The 12,869-nt window shown below is 43.3% G+C and overlaps 1 protein-coding gene and 1 long non-coding RNA gene across 3 annotated transcripts in view; one reads left to right on the top strand and one right to left on the bottom strand.

Annotated features, from left to right (window-relative positions):
- The window catches only part of TRPV4 (transient receptor potential cation channel subfamily V member 4), a 142,894-nt gene that overhangs the window by 96,172 nt on the left and 33,853 nt on the right, over window positions 1–12,869 (bottom strand). Inside the window, exon 2 of one of the 2 annotated variants that reach the window (XM_068239279.1) lies at window positions 7,361–7,744. In XM_068239279.1, coding sequence (XP_068095380.1) covers window positions 7,361–7,728 — 368 coding nt within the window. In that variant the 5' untranslated portion in view covers window positions 7,729–7,744. Of the gene's footprint in view, window positions 1–6,321; window positions 6,369–7,360; window positions 7,745–12,869 lie in introns of those variants that run through there. The other variant, XM_068239290.1, reaches the window with a different exon arrangement.
- LOC137520844 (uncharacterized) lies at window positions 7,137–7,709 on the top strand. Its single transcript, XR_011021949.1, has 2 exons — window positions 7,137–7,267; window positions 7,368–7,709. It is a non-coding gene; the product is annotated as an uncharacterized lncRNA (long non-coding RNA).

Genomic DNA, 12,869 nt, shown 5'->3' with positions numbered 1-12,869 from the left:
TGAAGGAGATTAGGAAATGTGTAAAATATTACTGATTACTATCCATAAAAATTAAACATGGGAATAAATAGGATTACTGGCTAAGATTAGGAGTAATCTTCCACTATGATATGTTCTTCAGATTCCCACCCTGTGTACGGTGTCTGATCCTGAAAGCACAACAGTAATTCATACATGTGAAACTAAAGGCCCATACACACGGGCTACAACTGTTGCTGGTAACACATGGCGCGCGCATGTTGTGGCAACAGGTCCTCCATGTGTATGAGGCGCGCGCAAGCAACTGTTGCTAATCAGAGCTGTCTCCAGGCGATTGACTTGTTCAATCCCCCGCAACAGCTGTTGCAGCAACCGTCCCTAGTCTCAAGTCGGTGCGGTCGTGTGTATGCTAGTCTCTAGCAACTCTTGTGAGTCCGACAGTTCATTGAACCTGCGACAGAAGTTGTTGAGCAACAGTTTCCGCTATGTTGCAGACAGGTTGTTGCCACGTGTATACAATCGTTGCTTGTATACAACTGTCGTTGCTGGAGACTTTCAACTGTTGCTTGTCTCCATGCAACTGCAGACATCCGTGCCTCATGTGTATGTAGCTTAAAGGCCCATGCACACGGGCTACAACTGTTGCTGGTAACACATGGCGCGCGCATGTTGCGTCGACAGGTCCCCCGTGTGTATGAGGCGCGCGCAAGGAACTGTTGCTAATCAGAGCTGTCTCCAGGCGATTGACTTGTTCAATCGCCGGCAAAAGCTGTTGCAGCAACCATAGTTTCCGCTATGTTGCAGACAGGTTGTTGCCGCGTGTATACAATTGTTGCTTGTATACAACTGTCGTTGCTGGAGACTTTCAACTGTTGCTGGTCTCCATGCAACTGCAGACATCCGTGCCTCGTGTGTATGTAGCTTAACAGCGGAGAGGCTGCTGCTCTGAAATCCTAGTGATTTCTGTCTGAAGTACCCATGTGCTGCACTGACATTCAGGTAACAAGGCCTTTCATAGACCATGCACAAGGGTGCTGTGGAAGCCAGTAGGATTAACCAATGCTGCTTCTACATACTCATAGGAAGGCATGGGATAAAGTGTATGAATGAAACCATAGACCAGTCATGCCATATCACTAATGAGGGACATTATTGTTGTTCAGCTGTTGTAGCTATGGGAGTCCTTCCGCTCATCCGTCCCCCTCCATACACAGGGCCCCTCCTCAGTTTCTGAAACCACAGACTCAGACTCCAGGTACCCTAAATGCAGAGCCAGGACAAGGCCCTTCAGCACCCAAGGCTAAAACACCAAAGTGCGCCCCTCCATCCCTCCCACCCCAGCCGACACACGCTGATTGCTATTAGACTAATAGGTGCCCTAACCCCCCCCCCCCCACATACACACACACTTAATCTCTAGTTATCTGGTTTGCAGTCACTGCCATATATCCCCTTTTCTTATTTCTCCCAGCTTCAAACACAATAGGTGAATGATAGCTGAGTGAGTTGTGTGCCCCCTCCTACACTGCGCCGAGGCTGGAGCCTCTCTTACCTCTGCCTCGGCCCGGCCTAAATGGCTCCAACTCCGACTCCTTAGTCAAATACTTACCAGGGCTGTGGATTTGGTACAAAAATCAACCGACTCTTCAGTTTATGAAACCACTTGTGTACCTGCAACTGCCACTTTGCAAAACAAGAGAAAGAGGGCAAGACTATGGCTGTGTTTCCACGAGAGTAAAATGGACAATTTGTGCCCCTTTCACTTCACTGCAAAACTGACAGTGAACTGCTTCTATTTTATATATAGGAGCCATTCACACATCCTGGACTGCACAAAAGCAAAACACACTTCTGTGCAGTCCGCAATAATCTCAGATAGTCGGATGCACTCCCAATTTAGCCTATGGAGTTAATGCATCTGCTCTGGGCTCCAGCAAGACCACAGCAGACCATTGAAAGGGACACAGAACAGGCCGCTCCTGCTGGCCTTACGTGGTCTGGCTGCTGCAGATGGGAATCGAGCTTAATGGCTCACAGTGTACATATAACACAGACAGGTCTGGAAAAAGAACACGGTGGTCTATACTACCAAGTGAAATAAATATACAAGCATAGAAAGGGAACATTAACTTTCCAAAAATAAAATTAAATTAAGAGCAGTGACGCTTACTATTCAGTGGCTAATGGAAAGAATTACAAGGTAAACAAAACGGTCCTTGACAAGTTTGAGAGTATAAGGAGAAGACAGAAGCAAAAGCCCCAGATAAACAGATCTGACACAGAGGCAGCTTAAATCATGCACATTCGGTCTCCCTTCCCCCCAGAGAGTATAGAGCAGACATGTAGGGAGAGCTAGAAGAATGCCTGAGATGGCTGGAGGATGTATGTGAGCAGCTCAATGATAAACACACAATGCAAGGCAAGCCCACCAGACACTATTGGAATTTTACTTCCTGGAAGGGGAATTTAAAGCAAACCAGTAACAACTTCACCAGAGTTTTCATTAGGGAAAAATGCATTATCAAAATCGCTTCCAGATCCAAAATTAATCAGTCCCATTATGTATTCTTTCATAATAGGCCCGGCTTCATCAGTCCATGTTTGTACAGTAACAGGTTTGCTATACAATGCCTATAGATGAAGAGACACGTTTCTGGTCCAGCTACTTTTGGCCAAGTCCGATGAAAACCTCACATGGAAAAGCAGCATCTAACACCCTGAAATTGCCGGTAGTTCTCCAGCAGAAGAGTACTGTAAGTACTTTGTACATCGCCAAAGAATAAGTTGGTGCTTTATAAATCACTAGTAAGAATAATAATAATCATAATATTAATAGATAATAATAATACGATTATTATCTATTAAACTCCCCGCAAGAAAATCTTGAGCAGATCCATTGTGCCCAGTCACAGCATCTGGAGAGATGTTATCGCCGCCTCTTAAAGAGAACCCGAGGTGGCATATTATAATCCTAATAGGACTCAGAGGCATGTTGTGTACACAGTGACATGCCTCTGGGTTACTGTACCGCCACTGCCAGCCCCCCCCCCCCCCCCCTGCACCGCACCCCCTTAAAAGATCGCCAGCCTAGCAACAATCTGCTTGTCGCTAGCTGGCTTTATTTATGTGAGGCTGTCAGTTAAAAGTACTCCTGGGTCGCGGTTTGGCTTCCTATTGGAGGAAGCAAACAGACGGAGAGCGACAGGGGGGGGGGGGGGGGAGCGTTATCGAGGGGGCTATGCTATGAGGCTGACTGACAGCCTCACATAAATAAAGCCAGCTAGAGACAAGCAGATTGTTGCTAGGCTAGTGATCTTCTAAGGGGGTGCAGCGCGGTGCAGGTACAGTGACCCAGAGGCATGTCACTGTGCACACAACATGCCTCTGGGTCCTATAAGGATTATAATATGCCACCTCGGGTTCTCTTTAAATGATTAATTCATTTACAGCGGTACAAACAATGCTTGCAGATTGGGCCAGATGGATCGGGGAACGATTGTTAGTCAGCGGAGATTTGGCCATGGGTACTTAGCTTTAGGCCTCTTTCACATCTTGAGCCCCTTCCAATATAATGCAATGGCAGTATTTATAACCGCCTGACTGTCAGCGCTAAACATGCAATGCTGATACTAGGCAGCAAGACACCCACAAGCAAACGCCTGGCCGATGCACGGGAGCAGCAGACAAGCTGGTGGAATAACCACCTTCAGCCTTCCATGTAAAGAGTCCTAAATGTGACTTTGTTGTGACCTCTGCACTGGTGCAGAAGTGGGTGGATGAGAGGTGCCCATCTTTCCATTACCTGGAAGTGAGCAGTATACTACCCGCCAATGCTCCAGAAAAGTTTTAGTTTTTAAAGTGTACCCAAGCCAAAGCTCAAATACAAAATCGCATATCTAAGAAGGAAGCCTCTGGATTCTAATGAGGCTTCCCACAGTGCATTTGGTCCCGTTGCTGCTCACAGACCACCCAATGTTTACAGACAAGAGATTGTCCATAATCTGTTCGGGCCGCACTCTTCTTCCAGCACAAGCATGGCCGTACTGCCTGCACAGTAAGCTGCTCGTGCACGAGTGGCTCCATGCTACTAAGCAGGCATGACCGTGCTTGTGCCAGAAGAGGAGTACGGCCTCGGCCAGCTGGAGGGTCCCATGCAGCGGTAGAGGATACCTCTCCTAAGGTAAAGTATGTGTTTCTCAACCCGAGCTTCGGGCTCAGGTTTTCTTTAAAGAAGAACTCCAGTGAAAATGTTGTAATAAAAAAATTGCTTCATTTTTACAATAATTATGTATAAATTATTTAGTCAGTATTTTCCCAATGTAAAATCTTTCCCCTCCCTGATTTACATCCTAAAATTTATCACATGGTGACAATTTTTACTGCTGGCAGGTGATGTCACTGGAAGGAGATGCTGCTTGCTTTTTTGTCAGTTGGAAACAGCTGTAAACAGCTGTTATTTCCCACAATGCAACAAGGCTCCCACAGTGTGATGTCAGATCCATGGTCCTGACATCACACTGTGGGAGGGGTTTCACCACAATATCAGCCACACAGTGCCCCCTGATGATCCGTTTGTCAAAAGGAAAATAATTCTGATGGGAAAGGGGGTATCAGCTACTGATTGGGATGAAGTTCAATTCTTGGTTACCAGTTTCTCTTTAAGTCAGGCTACTGCAAAAGTAGATTTTTTGTCATTTGGAAATTGACATTGCCAATATAATTCAATTTTGACACATGTTCAAAGTGCACGAACACGGCGACATGACCAACCCCACAACAAACCATTTAAAATGACTGGTGCGTATTTTCAACACACCAACCAACCAAACAACCAACTCATCAACATACTCCACGCGCAAGTGAAATGACGGACTGCTCGATATGACCGCATTCAAAACAAGTATGTCCTTCAAACAACGTTGTACACTCATGGCCAACTGCATGATATCAGCCCAACAGTCATGTGAGGTGATCTGCTGGATGGATCGGGCAAACCACCTGTTATCAGTTGCTGGTCTAGTTGTTTGCCACACATAGACATGCCTGATTGTCGTCCAACAGAGCAAAATCGGACGAGAATCGGGCAGTTTAGTGGCGCGTGTGTACTCCTATTACTTTACTCATTTTACCCACTATTTTTCTGTTAGCTGACATACTCCTATTACATGTTAATGTGGCTCATTAGATATAATGTTCTGGAGATGCATGGTTAGATCATTGTTCAAAGGAAAAGGCCACAAACCCACAATCCTACACAATAGCCTCCCATTCTTATGACAGCATACAATAGCTACTATTAATACCTAAAGTTGTGTTTAAGCTGTAAAACACAATGGTAGGTTGATTACACAATGTAATGGTTATTTTCGTAAAGGAGTTTATATTTTATATTCCAATGAAAAACTGCCATATTTTACTTGTAATATAGACAATGAACATTACCCAAGATCTTTAGAATGTGAGTGCCATAAACTATAGTGGCACTATAGTGATAACATTTTATTCTTATTACCCTGTGAACATGCAGATACTAGGGAAGACATCAGTTTTCAAACAGAGCTTTCTATTCCAACGCCACTCGTAAGTGCCAATTTAGATCATGTGTCAGCTTTTCTCTATCAGTAAGCAGCCTTGCCGATGTGACAGTCACCTCCCCACTTGGTTTGCTCTAACTGCCTTCTCCTCTGTCTCTTGTAAGCTGGGAGCACACATGGCACAATTTCTCTGGCGTTTTCAACAGGTTTGCGTTCTGTGTTTCCATACAATTTTCTGCACATGATTTTTCACAGAGACTGTTACAGATTGCGATGTTATATATATTTAATTAGGAAACAAACAGAAATAAGTAATATATTGTGCGATTTAAATCATGGTGAAATTCACCAGCAAAAAATCAATAGTAAAAAGACATGCGTTCCCTGAGTGAGCCATTGACTTAATTGGCCAATGCAGCTGTGTGCGCACAATCCAAACAAGTATGCTCCCAGCCTTGTACAAACACAGGCAGCAGCCAGCCCTTTTACCACTGAAATCCTTCCTGTACATGGGCATCTGAAAGTATGCTGGTCTATGCAATCGCCCTCAAAATTCTGAGAGATCTGTATAGAACCAGGCAGCTAAATTAGAATGTTTTCGGAGTTTAATTCTGGGACTTTCTGTGTCATAGGCAGTTCATTTGAAACTATTCTATGGCTTCTGCTTTAGACTACCTACATTTATTAGAAAAAATTGCACTGTTGGTGCTGCACATGAATATTAACTGAATGATGGTTATTTCCTTTCAGCAATCCACACTATGCTTTGATATATGACACAGGAGATTTCAAACAAAGATTGTCTCACTTAATAGCAGGCACATTTTAGAAAGAATGCTAGATCATTCAGGCTCTCCATCCTTCATAGGTCAGGGCTTTAATGCCCAGATGACCACCAGTTCATGTGTATGGGGTGTGGGAGAAACTAAACAGTTGGGACACAAACAGTAATTAAACTGCACAGGAGAAATCTGTAACTTCCTGGCTAAACAGCAATAATTGCTGAAGAATATACTGTATAATACCACTAATATTCAACTCCAGTTAGAAGTTTCATGCATGTTTGTGGTGCATAAGGTAATCCTCCAAAATCATAGCCTGAAGAAGATGCTTTGAGCACCACAGGCTAGGAAGAAACATTTATCTGCAGTTTGCCACTAAAAAGTATTCATTGAGGCCTGGAACCCACTGCAAAACGCAATCGCTAATCGCAAGCGCTAGTGTTTCGTATGAGCAGTTTGTAAGCGATTCCTTGAGCGTTTTAGGGAGCGATTTTAAAAAGTGGATCAATTTGCCAGCGGTTGTGTATCGATTAATGATTAGCATTTTAAAGTCTGATTGGTCCTTTCTATTAACTTTAATTTTGTTACATTGTACATTAACTTAAAAACACTAGCAAAATCGCTCCGTGCACGTTTTGATGAGCGATTACGCCAGCAATTATATACTTTACATTGAAGCGCAAACGCTAACAAAATGCTGCATGTCCTGCGTTTGCGATTTTGCTAAAAGCAATCACTTCTGTGGAATTTGCACCATCCATTTACATTGGCAAAGCGTTTAGGGAAATCTCTAGTGGGTTTAAGGCCTAAAGCAACTTTTTTTTCATGTTGACAGAAAAATATGTTTCTCGAATCTGCTGTATGACTAAATGACCAAGCATTACGCATTGCTCCTCTCACTTCCTGCATAAGAGACCATCTGTTACCAGGGCAAGAGGTGATGGGAAATATCCACAATTGGGACTCTCAAAGGTATTAAAGGAAAAAGTACAGGTTCAAAACACTTTTACTCTCCATTTAAAACCAAAAACAAACATAGCTAAATCCCCACTTCAATATTCTTACTCTGCAGGTATTTTCTTTCGCCTCCGCCGGTTTTCTGTAGGAGTGTGCGAGTAGGTTCCATAGTCAAACAAGGAATCCATGGGTGCTTTCTTTGGTCCTGGAACCACACCTGAATCATAAATTGTGGACTCGAAACGATCCATTGGATTGGAAATGCCCTTTTTGAATGCACCTTGAAACCTTATCCTGAGGTTCTGTTTGCCATCTACGGGGGCCGGTGGTGTGGGTGCCGTTGCCTCTTCATTCTCAAACAGGTTAGCCAAAGAGGAGAGCGGGAAAGTATCATTATGTGTTGAGCCATCATCCCCTTGGTTTTCATCGATATCTAAAGATGCACTTTGTTTTACAAGGCTTGCAGGATCTGTCATGCTTTACTCTCACTTCCTGAAAAGAGACAAAACAGCGTCTGAGTGCACTGATTCACTTCCTCAAAACAGACCCAAGACAAAACCATTAAGCTTGTCCTTACACAAAGCAAAATCTTCTGAGGCTCACACTCAGAACAACACTGTCACGTGCATAAATAAGCCTTACATAGCTCTCTCGCTAAAATCATAGTCTGCAGCATAAAGATAAATCACAAATAAGAATATTCAGTCAGCAGATTTTTTTTTTAAGCAGAGCTAACTGATGGACACTGAACATACACAAAAACATCAGGGGAAAGGATTCCATGTAAGCGTTGTACACTATATTGTCAGCTGTCAAAGCTTGGTGTGCCCCATCTCCTGCAGCTGACTTGAATCATGAAGAGAACTGTCAGCAAAGTTGGATTTGTTAAGAGAGAGGCTTCTTCTCTTTTTCTCCTTTCTCTTAAGGTGGCAATTATATGGTACAATTGGCCAAATGACCAATCGATTCGGTCACTGCGCTCAATCAGAAAGGATTATGCGGGCCCACAAACTGGTTGGAAAGCACAAACTATCCTATTGTGCCCAGGAGAATCAAAGAAAAACAAATCGATGGAACAATCTGTAAATTGATTGTTCGCCAATTGGTACCACTAACGATCGGACGGGAGATTGTATAATAAATGGGCAACTTTAGAACAACATATGTTACTCAGCAAATAGATGAGCATGGATGTCTGTAAGCAGATCGCTGATTTACGACTGTACATAATGAATGCACAACTTTACTATTATCCATCTACCCAGGTAAACAACACTAGGGACAGTCAATGAGATGCAAATTATTAAAACATTTTTGTTGTAAGATGTATATCAAATAGTAATGTATAGAATGTCCATGACGCTTCCCTAGTCAACACAAAAAAGTGCGAGAATCACTATCTTATGGTTGATACACTAATCATTTTACACATGAAATGGAAGGGAAATGTACATGGAATTAAATTCAAACGGTAAAAGTGGACAAGAGTACAAAACAGGGAGTACTTCGGGCCTTTTGTCACAGCCTGTACCAGATGATGCCAACTGTACACTGATATTCTATCCACTTAAAGGGGAACTTCAGCCTAAACAAACATACTGTCATTAAGTTACATTAGTTATGTTAATTAGAATAGATAGGCAATATAATTTTTACCCACCCTGTTTTAAAAGAACAGGCAAATGTTTGTGATTCATGGGGGCTGCCATCTTTGTCATGGGGGCAGCCATCTTTTTGGTTGAAAGGAGGTGACAAGGAGCAGGAGACACAGTTCCAACTGTCCTGTGTCCTGATAACCCCTCCCAGCTGCAGACGCTAGGCTTCAAATGTCAAATTCAAAATGTAAAAAAAAAAAAAAAAATTTGCACCAAAACAGCAGAACGAGAGCAACAACATCAGAAATCCCATCATGCTTTGCACAGCATCAGGGGAAAAAAGCCCGGGCAGTTTTCTTCTGTGCAGCTAAAAATGAGGCTTGGATAAGAGAAACAAAGATCTGATGCTGTGATACTGTTACAGAAACACCAGGCCTTTTCAGTGCTGCTGAGTCGATTTTTAGTCCGGAGGTTCACTTTAAAGTGGACCTTGCACAGGACAGAAGGAAAACCCTGTGTGTATTTAGAGAGTTTAGCCTGTCTAATTCCCCCTCATTTGTGTCTAATCACAGCTGTAATTTGATCTCTCCCCTGTGTAACCTTACTGTCACAGCAGATAAGGCAGATAAGCTCATTTGAAAGCACAGGATATTAACAATTTGTCTACTTCCATGAAAGCAGGAAATAGACACACTGCAGATTTATTCCAGGATTTGTATCAGCTGTAACAAAGAAATGTTTTTCTTTATAGATTATTATGCTGTTGACTATCTTTTAGAGCAGAGAGAAAGTTCCGAGTTCAGGTCCACTTTAAAAGACAACTGAAGTGAGAAGGATATGGAGGCTGCCATATTTATTTCCTTTTTAACAATAGCAGTTACCTGGCAGCCCTGCTTATCCTCTGCCTCTACTACCTTTTGCCATAGACCATGAACAAGCATGCAGCAGATCAGATGTTTCTGTCATTATTGTCAGATCTGAGAAGATTTGGTGCTTGCTTGTTTCTGGTGTTATTCAGACACTCCTGCAGCCAAATAAATCAGCATTGCTGTCAGGCAACTGGTATGGTTTAAAATGAAATCAATATGGCAGCCTCGCTCCGTATCCCTCTTGCTTCAGTTGTCCTTTAACGAATCCACCACTCTCCTGAGTAAGAAAACGCAAACCTCTGTTTAGGGCTGGTGCACACCGAGCGGCTTTTTGGGCGTTTTCAGATCCGCTTGCGGCTGCGGATCTGCTTGGTCAATGTATCTCAATGGGGTGGTGCACACCAGAGCGGGAGGCGTTTTGCAGAAACGAAAAATGCCTGGGTGAGGCATTTTTTGGATTGCGGATGCGTTTCTGCCTCAATGTTAAGTATAGTAAAAACGCAAACCGCTCTGAAAAACGGCACTTCAGAGCGGTTTGCCAGGCGGTTTTTGTTACAGTAGCTGTTCAGTAACAGCTTTACTGTAACAATACAGGAAATCTACTACACCAAAACCGCTAGACAAAACCGCAAAACGCTAGCTGAAATGCTACAGAAAAAGAAGAAAAAGCGTTTCAAAATCTGCTAGCATTTTGCGGATCTGCTAGCGGGTTTTGGTGTGCACCAGCCCTTAGAGTAGACAATGGACAGAAATTCCGGATGACTAACACAAAAAAGCAAAAGAACCCTTGCTACTTTTTGAACATCCCTTCATGTTAAAGCTGCTGAACAAACAGTTACTAGCGTATTGCAGTAACGCGACAAGCAGCACAGGGAGAGAAGTGATTAACCTTACAGATGCAAGTTAAAATTACACTGAAAGAATACCTTGCATGGGAGATAAAAGCAAACGGCTAATTTTTTCTGGATGACTCTGGGAAAGTGAAGATTTATCGATTAATACAGACAGATTTTATAATATTTATAATCTTATGAACAAACAAGCCTGGGTAACATTCTTTTAAACATGAATAAAGCTCTATTTTACTTTCATGCTAAGGGCCACAGGCAAGTCTTTCATGTCCCATAACTTTACACAGATCTCATTACAGACTATAGTATAAACCACTAGGCCAAACCAACCATAGATGTGGCTGGGAAGGGAGCCTAAAGAAGCTTAGAACAAACCCTCTTATTTTCCCTATAAATAGATACAAACATATCATTTTGTTAGTACAGACCACTACATTTAAACTTTTGAGGGGGGAAAATACCTAAATGATAGAGTTGTGCAGAGAAAAACAACCCTGTCATTGTAAACCATTTTACAAAGACATGAACAAAAATGACACAAGCTGGCCTGTTGCTATCACTTGTGTCACTATAATTACTAGTGGCAGATTCTGAATGCAGTGTCTTACAAATGGGTCATGTGATATACATAAGGAAATGTGGATAAATTATTTACTTTTGGACAACTCTAGATTTGGATGTATAGTATAAACTATGTTTTTTGGTTGCTTTCAATGTGCTTTTAGAGCGTAACCTCCCCGACGGTATAATTCTTTCTTGATTTTAGGGTCTAAAAGTGCAAATTTTTCATTTGCTTTTAGACCAGCGCTGGGCAAACTACATCCTGTGGGCTGGTACACTGTACGGCGCCCAGATTCCTTTCCTTCCCCTCTCCCTCCCTGCAGAGTCGTGAGCAGGCAGTAGCAGTGGGTTAAAACTCACCGGCTCTCCAATTCCAGTGTCACATCTCTATGGCAACAGGGCATCACATGACTCGCTGACAGGACGTGCCATAGTACACTCTGGCTGCCAGCGTATTACATGACTCATCCACAAGACATTCCATAATACACGCTGGCTGCCAGCGTGTCAGCATGTAATGCGCTGGCACGTCCTGATGGCGAGTCATGTGACGCCCTGTTGCCATGGAGGCACGACGCTGGAATCGGCGAGCAGGTGAGTTTTAACACAGGGAAAAATTGCCAGGAATGTGGTGCGGCGCCATGCAAAGCTTGCCTAGCCCTGTTTTAGACCCTGAAAGCAGAAAAAAAAAATACCGCAGAGATAGAACTGCAGCAGCCCTGCACATTACTCACCTCCCTGGGATCCAGCATTGCAACTTTTCCTCCTGTCCTCCAGGCGGAGCTCTACACGTATGGAGAGATCGCTGTCTCATGTGACAAAAGCCGAACTCACCCGAGGGATAGTGTTATGATCGCTTCTGCAGCGTTTACTGTTGACTGCAGTGGTATTGCAAACCAAACAGTTCTAATGTCATTACATGCATTTGCTTGCATAGTTTGGTTTGCACTTAAACTAGTTGCTGATTCCATCTGCAGTCGCTCTGAAGTTAATGACAGTTTAATATGCTTTTGTGTAAACAAACATTGTCTGCTGCAGTGGAGGGGCAGTCCCTTTCCTGCAGGCTGCATATCATTGTCTGCCTTTTCCTGCTATCAGCCTGTGATTAATTACCATTCACTTGTGTGGGAGTCTGCAGGTCTGCTCCCATTGGATGACCTCAGTATAAAGAACTGCTTCCTGCAATGCCTCATGGGCTACCATAGTTTCAGACTCTATCTGTTACTCTGCTCGTGCCCCACCTCGTTCCTGGTCCGTGTGGACTGCGCTGACTCCTGCGAAGGGGTCAGCGAGTCCTCCTAGTTCTGCTCTTGTTCTAGAAGTTGCTACTTGCTTGTCTTGTGTCATATATTGGTTCATCGCCAATATATATGCATACTTGCGCATTTTGTTATTTTCCTTGTATTCGTGTTACGTTAATATATCAGTGTCGCTGATATATACGTACACGAACTGTTTATTTCCTGTGTTCAGTTAGTCAGTTTTCCAGCACGTTTTGGTGGTTTGCGCGTATCGTGAACACCCGTGCTGAGCTAGTTATCCTGTTCCTGGTCCTGTTTGTGGATTGCGTTCATCTCTGCGAAGAGATAACGAATCCTTCTGAATCCTGTTCCTGGTCCTGTTTGTGGATTGCGTTTATCTCTGCGAAGAGATAACGAATCCTTCTGAATCCTGTTCCTGGTCCTGTTTGTGGATTGCGTTCATCTCTGCGAAGAGATAGCGAATCCTTCTGAGTCCTGTT

The sequence above is a fragment of the Hyperolius riggenbachi genome, chromosome 1, assembly GCF_040937935.1.
Source record: "Hyperolius riggenbachi isolate aHypRig1 chromosome 1, aHypRig1.pri, whole genome shotgun sequence".
Lineage (NCBI taxonomy): Eukaryota > Metazoa > Chordata > Amphibia > Anura > Hyperoliidae > Hyperolius > Hyperolius riggenbachi.
This window is presented reverse-complemented; position numbering and strand designations above follow the sequence as displayed.